Source organism: Colossoma macropomum, unplaced genomic scaffold, assembly GCF_904425465.1.
Source record: "Colossoma macropomum unplaced genomic scaffold, Colossoma_macropomum, whole genome shotgun sequence".
NCBI classification, from domain to species: Eukaryota; Metazoa; Chordata; class Actinopteri; order Characiformes; family Serrasalmidae; genus Colossoma; species Colossoma macropomum.
This window is the reverse complement of record NW_023495565.1, coordinates 133,122-146,330: the sequence shown is the minus strand read 5'-3', so window position 1 is coordinate 146,330 and position 13,209 is coordinate 133,122. Positions and strand designations below refer to the sequence as shown.

The window sequence follows — 13,209 nt, the reverse complement described above, 5'->3', positions numbered from 1 at the left end:
GCTCTCTGTTAACACTCTTGTCTAGTGTAGGGTTGCATAGGGTTGCCTGTAACTGGAGAAGGGGCTGCACCCCATATCACCTCAACCAGGATTAGAACCACTTTGCTGGGAAATGATAGAGGAGTAGAGGGTCAAGGCCTGGTAATCCAAAACCTAAGATGTATAGACTGGCATGCAGTGATTGTATTAAAAAGAGACTTCACAGATGGAGCTGAGAAGGGAATACAACAGCAATCTTGTATTATTGGTAATTGTTATTGAAATTAAGGTCAAATGTCTCACAAGCTCATACATGGTAACAAGTGAAATGCTTACGTAACAAAACAAGTATCTCCTGAAGGCAAATGACTTGGCTGAAATGCATCTGTGTCTTGTCTCCTTGAACACAGATCATTTGGAAGATAAGTGAAGTAAAGGATAGAATCTGAACAAAACATATTATCTACTTAATGAAAATGCTTAAAATCTTAAAATTTGTCAGACAAGATTTTTTCATTATTATTATTTTATTGTATTTTTATTATATATTTTTTATCATTTATAGTAATATTAAACCTATTATACACATAAACCTATACCAAATCCTTAAGAAGCCTTTAATAAAATGAGTTCTCTGAACTTTTCATCATACAACTCATGCACGCACACATACACACACTAATTGAGCCCATAACCTGCATATACTGTAAAATAAATGAGAAGCTATATCTCCTTGGAAAAGTACATTACATTTGGCTGCAAGCCACTGCAATTAAGTGCAGTTTCATTTACAATAGTTCTTATTTTTCCCCAATGTGAGCCAAACAGTCACTAGGCACACAGTCTTATTCATGCACCAGGGACAGGGAACATCGATCTAGAGGACCAACAGCGGTAAAAAATGCTTCAAAGGTGTCTCTGCTCAAAAGGACGAGAGAGGTAAAGGGGCTCAGTGGCTGAATATCAGATAACTTGATTCTTCTTGATGTAAAGCCTCACTGCAATCAGTTACTGGTCTTAAAGGGGAATTCCACCAATTTTGCAAAATTTCTGCATAAAAAAAAAGCTAAAGATGTCAAAATCTTTCAGAATGGTTTGATGTGAAAAGTTCCATTCTAGAAAAACTTCCCAAAATTGTTCACAATGGTGACGATGGGAAACAGACATTTGAAGAGTACAATTGAAATAACAGTAACAGTAATAATTTTGTGATGACGTTTTGGCCTGTTTTTGTTTTCATTTCATGGCAGAGAAGTACATGCAGAGTGTTGTAAGGCAAAACTGTTCCCAAAGTAAACATATTTTTCTGGATTTATTACTGTTTTACCATTTTCTGCATATAAAAAGTCAGGGTAGGTTCACTGGTCTTTTTGCATGGTAAATAAAATGGCTATAACTACAATGTGGACATCATAGCCCATTGTTCCTTATCACCACCACTGTAAAGAAATAAGAGTCAGCAAGTTTCTCTACAGTGCACCATTTCACATCAAACCACTCTGAATTATGCAAGAACTTAGAAAAATCTGTGTAATTCCCCTTAATAATGGAAGCTAAAAAGGGACATACAAATTTCATGTGAAAAGACATGTAAGCCCAGAGGGCTTTTGGGTGGGCAACCGTAATGTTACCCAAGCAGAAAGAGTGTCCCCCTGCCATGTTACTATTGTCTAGGGTCTACTGTGCACCTCCCCATTCCCTCAACAACACTCTAAGCTGACTATTCCACTGCATCCATTCATCATACAGGGATAGGATGCAGGAAAATCTCCCCTTCTCTACTAGCCTTTTGTCTGACAGTCCTTTATTCTACATGACTGGACGTAAGGATTTTTGCAGCTCATGGCTTGGTGCTATAAACAAATTATACAGGCTTATGCTAGCTGCTAGAACATTAGCATTCTCTGGTGCTTTATGCTGGGGCAGCTGGAGTGGTAATAAGAGCTTATTACTGAATTAAAAAAACTTGGTGTGTTTAAAACACTCCAGTAATGTGGATTCTGTAGAATAAAATAGTGTGTGTGTGCTTCAGACTGCTTTGTTTCATATAGTGCTTATAACCCAAAGGGCAGTTGTCTTGAAGGTCCCGTGTACTACACATCATTACTAGTGGAAAACACTCTTTGGAACTGCAAATTGAGTGAGATTATTTGTTATTCCTGAGAAGCAGTCTCACACACTCACATGTTTGCATAATTTGAGCAACTACTAAGCAATTAAAAGCTTAAATCTTGAAAAAAAACGCACCAGTGTCTAAACATCACTTCTCTTCACAAGAGATAGTGTCTGAAGAATTGAGGAAAGAATGTGCCCCAATTCAGAGCATCTTTTAGTGGACTTCTGTTTTTGATGGAAAGGAATAGGACTCCCAATGTCAAGATAGTATACAGTCAGCTTTTAGAGCAAGCTAAACTCTCTCTCCTCAATTCCCCACAACATCTGGTTCACTGAATTATGCATTACTTCGGAACGCATAGTTCACACTGGCTTTATTTGGGAGACCTTATCCCTCTTGCTTCTGTCTTGACAATCAGCCAAATCAACTGTTCCCTTTTTCCAAGTAGCATCCATATTATGGCATCCCTTGAATCACTTGGGCACCACCAGGATCTCGTCTCCATCCCGTATGCTGTAAGAATGGAGGGCTCGGCCTCCATACTTGAGCTCCTGAGGTGCTAGAGCATAGCCTAGCTGCCGATCAACATAGTAAACACGCATCTTGTTAGCTGGCAGCTGCAACACGGGCCTGAGCTGCTTCTTTAAGTCAGCCACAGTCTGGTCCAGCCGGAGCTCCAACTGCTCAGAGTGGTCGCCAAAACGTAGCTCCACCTGGGCAGAGCTCAATGGTCGCAGGTCCACGTCCGCCAGTGGCGCCAGGCGCCCGTAACGGGCCACCAGAGTGTGAAACCTGGAAGAAGCAAAAAAAATGAAAGCAGCTTGATCAAGACCTGAATCTTCTCACTGAAAATATCTGATTTGCACAATTTTTCCTTTACTCCAAAGTTGATCAGCCAAGATGTGTTTGCTTCTTCAGTTTTAAACGGGGGCTACAAGGGTACTGTAGCTAACATGTAATGGATCACCAATTACCACCGTGCAAACTACACTATATTATGTATACATTATGTACTTACATTTTTAAGTAATCTCAAATAGGCACTGTATGGTATACTCTATAAAATGAACGAAAGCACATTGCAGAGCTGAAAACAGTAATCAGCCATTGTGAAGTCTTAATTTAGCCTCTACACAAATGGGAACTGAAAGCACACTGATGTACTCAAGAAATCAAATGTACCCCAACCAAATGGGCACCTAATAAAACAGAATAAAATTCCTGATGGGCCAACATGACATTGAAAAAATTCGAATACATGGTATGTATTGAAGAGGCTGGTCTCAGGATCTGTGGACCTATGTTCTGTGATGTTCAGTGAAGTGTTCAATACCATCTAGTTGAATCTGTAAGACCGCACAGGCTGCAAGTATCTGGAAAGCACTAATGACAGAAGACTTGACTTTGACTCACTTTTATGGTTGACACTGAGATGAGAATGAGTACATTTGTACATTACTTGCATTACTTACATTGAAATTCTTTGTATGTTTCTCCATTTTTTTTTCGTATTTTTATTTTTTTGTTATAACTCCCATTTCGTTTATGTCGCCACATCATTTCACTACGAATTTAGGGTAATTCCATTAGCCTGCGTCACAGCCTGCCTCTCTGGAAGTCTGCACCTATAACTGCAAATCAGCATTTTAGCATAGCTGCACCAGTGGAGACACACAAAAAAAGAGGTTTGTACATCACTCACACACACACACATTTTCCAAGCTGATTATCCTTCTGGGTTGTTGGGGAGTTTATTCAAAGAGAACTCTTTCAAAACTTTGTGAAGGACGTGTCTTCTGAGGATGTGAATAAAATTATCTACTATTGTCATCATATTTTCAGTCTTGATTTTGCATCTGAGCATCTAATTCCGATCAAAACATTAAGTCGGACCTTTCTGAGCCTGTGCTTGTGACGTTAATACATAAAGACATATGGCGTGGGCTGAAAAACAGCCTCCAAATACATCCAGTACCTCTAATTTTTAAATTGTTATTTCAGGGATGACTTGCAGTGACGCATGCACACAACATTTTAGTGTGTTCTTTTTTCCCCATATTAAGCAATGCTACTTCTTTCATTTTTAACAAAAAATATTACAAAGTGCTGCTTTAACTGTGGCTTTAACTGGTATTTTTTGGCACTGTAGTGAGTGGATTTATGGCTCTGCACCACTCATAGTGTATTTGTGTACCTGCTTGTGTTTGTAAAGCACAAGGAGTTCTCTTGCCGTGAGAAAGTTCTCAAATCCCGCCCCCCCCACCAACTTAGTGAAGGATTGTGGGAAAGATAAGAGGGATACGAGCAGGAATGATTCAGTAAAATCTAGGAAGGGGCTGCGGGTGCTGTTTTTTTTAAGCGCTACAGTACGGGCCGAGCCAATCAAAGTAATTTCCCTCTCAGCCTGCCGAGAAAAGTGTCCCCACAAAGCGGAGGCCGAGCGTGGGTAGGTGCCTGCGGCTCCGAGCCTTCGCCATGGGAATACTGCCCCGTCCATACAAAGTGCCACTCTGTCTGATGGGGGAAAAAAGCAAGTCTTGCTCAAAGGTCTCATTTAGCCAGGGCTAAGCTCTCTTAAATGCAGGGGAAATCGCATTGGCGGTGATAACACGGCTGCCCTGAATTCCACCCACACACCGTTCTCTGATCAGCCCCAGAGATGAGACTGGACAATAGCTAGTGGAAAGTACAACGGGTTCATACCAAGAGATATACAGTGAGTCTACTGTAGGTACTGTAATACAGTAACCGATGGAGCTTACAGACAGAGAAAGAGACATAAAGAGAAAGGATACAGTGACTTGTCTCCCTTAGTGAGGACAGAACGATGACACAAATGATGGGGTTGGCTTTCGGCTAGATAACTTGTCATGGGAGACTGTTAATGCATCACTGGTTCAAGATGTACATTTTTGTGAATATGAGGACATCCAAGTCTAAGTTATGTTTAGAACAGCAAATCTTGATTAAAAAAAATGTCCTTTAACTTAAGAAATTGATTGCATGATAGGATATGTTCTATAATTCAGTCTCCAGTTCTGTGCTCAAACACACCTACTAAACTTCGTAACTAAGTGCTGGTGTGTTTGAGCAGGGAAATAATCAACGTTTGCTGGACTAAGGCCCTCCAGGACCAGAGCTGGACATCCCTGCTCTAATCTTTGAACTTTCCTATTGATGAAAAATGTTGACTTGGACTTTCGGTTCTAGGAAAAACCTAGATTAGTACAGTTCTTCACACTCACACATCTTATGTACAAAAAGTAATTCTTTAAGGAACCATTAAGTTTAAAGAAGGATTAGAGAACCAAAACTGGTTCTTCTATGCAGTTATGGCACTACGATTGTTGTCTTTGAATTAGAATTTCATTCCGTGGGCCGAGGGATATGGGCTATATACCTGTAAAGCAGCATTAACACGATCATGGCAAGTGTCTCAGCCTTTAATTTTTTTTGTTGCATTTTTACCCAGTTTTCTCCCCAGTTTAGCTGATTCTGTTAGGGTAGCTAACAGATGCTCGCATTGGCTAGCATCACTCTGAGTGATGTGGGGAGAAGGAGGGACATCTACCCAGGGAAAGTGAGGCCTATTGCGCTCTCTAGGACTACGGATGGCTGTGGCGTTGCTGAAGAACAAAAATGCAATCTCTCGATGGTAGAGCCAATGCATAGACAGTTTCAGGCCATTCATTTTAATGGGGCAGTTCATTTTTTTTTTATTCTGACCTCACACTGTGCTGACTTTCAAATGTCAAAACTTTCACAGGTAATGATGCTAGGCTGTTTCTTGATTTCCTGTCGCTGCACAATATTAAAACAGTGTGTAGTCTGTATTAAATGATCAGCTAAAATGTGTGTTTAGGGTGTTTGTTTGAATTCCTCTGATGAGTGGTTTGCCACTTTGAGTGCTGGAGTAGATGAAGCTTGCCATGATACAGGGTGGCGCACAACTCGCTTCCTGTGATTGTGGGTGCACTTCAGTATCCACTCAGCACGTGTGCCAGTTGTGCTGTATGGGAGTGGGTTCCACTCTATTCATAAGCGGCACATCCAAGAGGAAAATTTCATTGCTCAAATATTGCTCTTTGATGGCCCAGGAGACTTATTGGTAATTCTACAAAATTCCTTTTGAGAAATAGCATTAGACAGAAAGGACCTATGAGATACAGGAGAGATAAAAGAGAAATGTTGCAGATAAACATGAGCATTTTCATCTTGGCAAATCTGAGCACAATGTGTGACTTTATTTACCTCTACTAAAATTCAAGAGGAGACACTTGCTCAAAATATCTAAGCAGCAGGAGACTTCAGCGAATGTTTTCAGTCTGCTTTGTCTTTACATCTGATCCTTTTGTTGTATAGGAGAAAATACAGAGATATTAAGAAATTTTACATTTTTTCCCAATGGGATGATGGACCTATGCTGTTTTTTCCACCTGAAAGATCCAGCTCAGTCAGTAAAGTCACATCATTATCATAACATATACCACATGGGAAATCATGGCAAACCCTGGCTAAGAGTGGAATGGTAAAATTGAAATGTACTTTCTGAATCCACAAGTGACAATTCAGTTTCTGAAACTGAAAACAGCTTCTAGTGGCATTTTAATTGTAACTGTAAATTGGTAGCACAACATTTTACATAGGGCTGGTATAAGTGTCACTGACACTCAATTTAAATGGGTTTGTACTCCCTTACTGCTACATAGAAAGCAGTGAGCCAGCACAGATAGTTGGAGCACACCTTGAATGCTGTTCAACTGAGATGTTTGCTAAGCATTGTTCAAACAATGCAGTAAGAAAAACAACAGTGGCTTGCTAATCGACCTTATCATAATAGGAGAAAAAACCTTGTGTGTCTTGCTTTGCACACAGGATCAATAATGACTTTAATATTACAAGTGATTCTGGCATTTATGTTGTCCATATGCTGTAATTCCTTAAATCCACCTGATAGCATCAATGCCAATGCATTACTCGATAAACTCATGCTCATAACAAACATACAATATAAACATAAAAAATACAGTATACTGTGAATCACACACATTTTCTAAGCCACTTATCCTTCTGGGTTGCGGGGGGGTGCTGGAGCCTATCCCAGGAGTCACTGGGCGACTATGAATCAGTATAATGTTAAAAAAAAAATCGCATTCACATATATATCAAGGGTAAAAGTTGAAAACTCTTCAAAAGGATTAAAAAATGGGAGAAATTGAAAACTCATCAAAAGAGTAAATGAAGAAAGAATTAAATCATAAAATGGATCTCAAAACTGATTTGTTGGATTGTAACATGGCTACGATCATCGTCATTTTTCTTGAATTTAAATAATGTGTTCACTTCGTTCCTGCACAACTGCCAATTATACATACATATTGCTAACATTACATTTGCTTTATCAATGACTGTACAGCACAACAACAGAAAAAGAACAACATTGCAACACATAAAGGCACGGACAAATACACAGGCACAAACGTATCTCTGGTGTGCATACAGTAAATCGGAAGTGGAGGAGAAGTATATGCTGTACACTTGCTTATACAAAACACTACAACACTACACCACTACACTAGTGCACCACATCATGTCAGTGGACTTAGGTGAAGACACGTGTAACAGTTACTGTGCAAACCATGTGTACACTGATACAGTGCAGTCTCTTATAGTCTATATGTTCTTACTAGGTAAATGTAAATGTCAGGCTCTGTAGACACACCTCTTAGTAACCACTAACTCCTACCACTTATAGTCTCTTCTTTCATAATCTTTCATCATCCCTTAATCCAACTCAAAGACTTAGCAGCTCTTTTCTCATTCCCTCATTCCCCCCTCTTATCCCCTAGACCTCCATATCTGTCTTCCTTGTCACTTTCCATGGTTACTCTGTGACACATGGGCCTTGAGGTCCCTCGTTCATTTCCATCACGCTCTCCACTCTGATCCCCTTCTTCCCACACTACCTCGTTCATCTTTCATCTTTCTCTGTGCTCCTCTCTCACTCATCTCAGATCTGGCTGTGGTGTCCATGCCAACAGCTGTGGTTTTGGGTTCTCAAAGGCTGTTGGACATATAGAGCCTTTTATCCTCTGCCTTCATTCCTCCCTTATTCCACCATTCTACTATCCTTTCTGTCCTCTATCACTCTGTCAGTCCACTGCAGGCACAAACAGATTATCTTTTGGTCACTCTTTTTCATGATCCCTTGACAATGTCTCTTCCTTTCTCAGCAAAGAGACATCACCAAGCCACAGTACATGGCCAATAAGTCCAGGAGGTCATATCAAATCACTTCACCACTTTTTTCACCCCTCTGTTCCTCTTTTTCATTCACTTCTCTTCTTATTTTCCTTCAAATGCTGCCTACACCCAATTCTCTTTATGCTCGGCTGGAGAAAGCTATAGGCCAAAGGCCTGATCTGTGCTACCAAGGCAAGCAACCGAGTAGGACAGGGTTAGAATTACTCGAGAGTGCCCCACTCCTTATATCCCCTCACCTTCATGGAGATAACAGCACCATGGCTATTCGGGCCCTCGCCTAAGCAACCATGGCAAAGCTTGGGGTTACATAACCTTTTAAGTTTCCTCCAATTCCTGCACAGTAAAATCTACAGCATGAAATGAACTCCTACAGAGTTCAGTAAACATGGTCTCAAATAGACACTGAAGGAATTTAGTCAGTACTGTAGATTTTACTGGGCCTCCAGCTGCTGTTTCCCATCTACAGTCCTGAAGTACCACTTGTTCTGCACATTTTAGTGCTTTCCCTGCTCCCAACACTCCGGATGCAAATAATCAGCTAATTAATGAGCGCTTTCTGATTTGACGTGAGTGTGTTATAGCAAGAAAATGCTAAAATGTGTGGACCAAAGCTGGTAAGCTGTGTCTTATGGACACAGGTTATTTTCAAGGTAAACCCAGACAGTTGACTTTCCTGAAGACAGGCTTTGTGTCTGCACGTTCCTGTGTTTTCTGATTAGTGTTCAGGTTTGTCCCACCTGAAAACACAGCGCGCAAGACCACACTCAATGTACACTAACTGTACCCTTTCCTAAATACAACATCAAAGCATGTCATCTCAAAAAAAAAAAAACATTTATTCCCACCACATCAAACAGCCTCCCATTTTTACAATGAATGTACTGTACATCATTCTTTTTTACTGTATTTTAGTTCTTATTGCAATAAACATTTTGAATTTACTTGGGAGCAATTTGTACATCCAGGTTTACAAATGTCTTTGCGCTTTATAAAGACTGTGTAATCTAAATGATGGTTATTCTAATTGAAAAATCACATTTTTAATCCAGTTCAGAGACAATGCATGAATATTGAGATATATATTATTTATAGCCAAAAGGTCAAATAATGGCGTATCATTTATTTAAACTATGTCACCCAGTCCTATGAAACAAAATCTCTTGCTCATGGCTCATTGAAACAAGTAGAGAAATTCTGTCCAAAACGCAGATAAGCAGAATCTATATTTTCATTCGAGAATCAAACCATATAAATGGGATTTTGCATGCAGTCTTGTTGTGCAAAAAGCATTCTGTTTGCTGTATTTTTTGCATTTCTTGACATTGGAACAAAATCATGCAAATTACATAATTACAATAGAAGAATAACACTTATAACTATAGATTTCAACTACAGACCCTTCAACGTCACCCTCTCCTTCTCTCTCATGAGAAGGACACAAAGCTGCTTCAGCCCAAAGCCCAGAGGGGAGGGAAAGCTGTCTGGGTCAGAAAAGGGGCAACCTTAACTCACCCCTAGTGTTTACCCTACACCAGTGCTACCCACTCAGCACCTGCCCTCCCATGCCCCTCTATTGCCAAGCCTGATCTCAAACACATTTCCATGGGAAACCTCCTGATGCTGTGGAAGGGGGGGGCGAGAGGGGGAGAAAGAGAGAGAGAGAGAGAGAGAGAGAGAGAGAGAGAGAAGAGATGGGGGGCCAAATGAAGTCTCTTATTATTTAAAGGATATGTGAGGAGAAGTACTTTGTTGACTGAATAATCACTTTTTCTTAAACCTTCGAAAAACTTTTATTATCATTTTGCTATAGTAACAAGAGCACTTACATACAGTCGTATACATAAGTTTTTGCACCCCTGGTCAAATTACAAGTTTTGTTGATTTTCTGAGTGAAAATTAAGTACACATATTCCACAGAGAACACACTTCTGCACAGTCACTGTTTTTTTGTTTTTTTAGCTGAATTTAACATATCGGAATAAAATGTGGCCTATGCCAAAGTTGTGGCACATTCTAGATATTATGTTTTTTTCTCCTCATATTTTAAACTCTAAAACTAAAAACTGTGCACTAAAATGTGAAGAAATTTGCCATATTTAAGTTTGTTCCCTGTAGAGGATGTGTTAACTTTATCATGAGAGTATTTAAACTTTTGCATACATACATTCCATTCAATTTACTTTGTGTATCGACAAGTTTGAATCCTCACTTCTGACTTTTCATTGAGGATTCGAAACATTTCCATTTGTTTAGATGTCAAGAAATGACAATAACATGGCAAAAATGTATAAATTATTAATAAAACATCATAATAATACAGCTCATAGTCTACTTACAAATGTAGTATTTATTGAAACCTCATGTTTGACAGAAATACCTACTTGTTTCAATGAGTCAGAAATATAATAAGGTTTAACTGTATAAAAAACAACATTTATTAACTGCATACCGGAAGTTAAGGTGCATCAGATAATATGAATGATGGTCAGTGGCAGCAGTAGCACTAAATCACATGGTACAGTGGAGCTTTTGCTTTGTTCTAGACTGCTTGGCAGTAGAAAGCCTAGTCCACTTACGGTAAGAGGTTTCATATACAATTACTGTATATAGAGTTTTCATTAGCTCTTAGGGGAAATCCATTAATTATTCCACAATAACGTTCCCTCTGCATGCAGGAAATGCTGCGTCATTACTGCCTAACACAACTTCATCAGCTCATAAAGCCTGTGAGGCACTCACAGAAATGAGAGAGGGAGGGGGGGAGACAGACATTCACCATCCCATCTTGCTTTAAAAAAAATCCACCTGTCACCTCAGTCCCCTTAAAGCAAAAGAAAAGACAGGGGAAAAGAAAGAGGTGGAGAGGGGATATAAAGAAGAAGAAGGGGAAAAAAAAAAGAATCGAGCTGCCACCTCGTATATCGGTTTCCTGGCTGGAGTATTTCAGCACAAAGGCGTCTTTGAGGAGGCAGAGACTGGCTGTATTGTCTCCAAAAGGTTAGGCTTCTCTAGTCGAAAACGTCCTCGCCCGTACTCTCCCAGGTTAAAACACAACACGGTGGGCTAAAGAACGCGGGTGATCCCTCTTCCTCCAGCGGCCGGAAAATACCCCCCACCCAACAAAGATGCAGTGACAAGCAGAGAGAGTAGACGGTAAGTGAGAGGGAGGAAGACGTGAGGGATGAGTGCAGGACACAGCCAAGAAGGTTGGAAGAGCACCATGGAGAATGTGAGGAAGAAGTTAATGAAGGAAAATCAGTGCAACATGCTGGACGGCAGCCATAACAAACATTTGTTCAGACACAGCCAAAAAAAGAGCAGCAAACACAGAGTCAGTGTGCGTATGTGTGCCTACACTGTGCGCGTGTTACTGATCTCAGGCCTGTTCTGAATGGATCAGTGCACACAGAGAGCTGTGCTGAACAATAGCTCTTAAAGCTTTCCCGTTTGAAAGATGCGGACAACTGATAGGGACTGCCCGCCGTCCAACTCTCCAGGAGTGAAGCTGACACTTTTTAAAGGTTCCTAAAGGGTTCCTGGCTTGGATGTAAGAAAAAAAGTTGGTGTAGAACATCATGTGAAGGGTCTTTTTAGCTTTTAAAAGGTTCTTCACACTTGCACATCTCATTTACAAAAATGGTTCCTTGGTTTGGTGAAAGGTTCTTTGAGAAGCTTTGATTACTTGTTAGCTACATTAGCTTCATAGCTCCAGTGCAAAACTAAAGAAGCACGCTTGGAACACTAAAAGTGACTTGGCTAATCAATATTTGGGATACAGCGTAAATCATGTAAATTTTTCACTGAACTTCACTCTAAGGGTAGCCAGTGCAATGCCACTCATATGGGCACATCAGGGAACATTGCAGTTTGTGTGCAAGTATCGTGAAACCTACCTTTGTGGTAACTCATCCTCAGGACAGTCCAGGTGGTGGCGGATGTAGAAGCGTTCTGCGTCCTCTCTCTCCCCGTCTGTCACCACACTCCCATTCAGAACAGTCACAGAAGGCAAACTGCAGCCATGCAGGAAACAGCAACTTATTATACAACTTACAGAAAACATGTAATAGTGGCAGAAGTGCAAGTTGGCATTCTGTCCACGGAAGAACATGCGTGCCTGTCAATGCAACAGTGTGTGTCAGGCAGTATTCTTAGGCTGGATTTACATGGTGAAATTTTATGCAACTTTTATGCAACTACTAGCAGGTTGTGAGTTGCATGAAACATAATTACCATGCGCCTTAACAGTTACATAAAGCAATTAAAAAATTATGAACATATTTGAATATTTCACTGGTTATGGAAATTAGTAGCTCATGTTTTTTCATATATTGTATCATTATAGCTATATAAAATCATCTGCCACATCATTTATGTTATTTAGCAGGCAGTTGCATCTTTGCATTAATATTAATATACAAAGTCAAGCATAAAATCAATGATCTAGCTTAAGCAGGCTAAAAAAACATAGCAAATGCTGGCACAAGCAGCCATTTAATCAGCTGTCATGTCAATGTTAGCTGGCTAGCTAACTAGCTAATTAAGCTAACCAGTTACCAGCAAATAGGCAATACTATTCCAAGAGACCTATGTTCCCCAGGCTTATGTTCCCTTTCATAATTTTGGAAACAGCCCTATATTCCCAGGGTCCTATGTTCCCTCAATAAAATCTTCATGGGATATAGCTTTCATGGGATATGTTCTTATGTTGCCTTGAACATTTTTCTTGAAGATGAAAATAAGAGTAACGTCCACACCTCTGGTATATTTACAAACTTATATTTTAATGGTATATGTTCAGTAAATAAAATATATAAACTGTGTTTATGTACATGCTGCTTCCAAATAGATAC

At 40.0% G+C, this 13,209-nt stretch overlaps 1 protein-coding gene across 1 annotated transcript in view; it reads right to left on the bottom strand.

Moving 5' to 3' along the window:
* tecta (tectorin alpha) overlaps positions 1 to 13,209 on the bottom strand; it is a 60,432-nt gene that overhangs the window by 31,514 nt on the left and 15,709 nt on the right. The window contains exons 8-9 of the mRNA XM_036562911.1: positions 12,253 to 12,369; positions 567 to 611 (exon numbers count right to left, since the gene is read on the bottom strand). Coding sequence (XP_036418804.1) covers positions 567 to 611; positions 12,253 to 12,369 — 162 coding nt within the window. The remainder of the gene's footprint in view (positions 1 to 566; positions 612 to 12,252; positions 12,370 to 13,209) is intronic.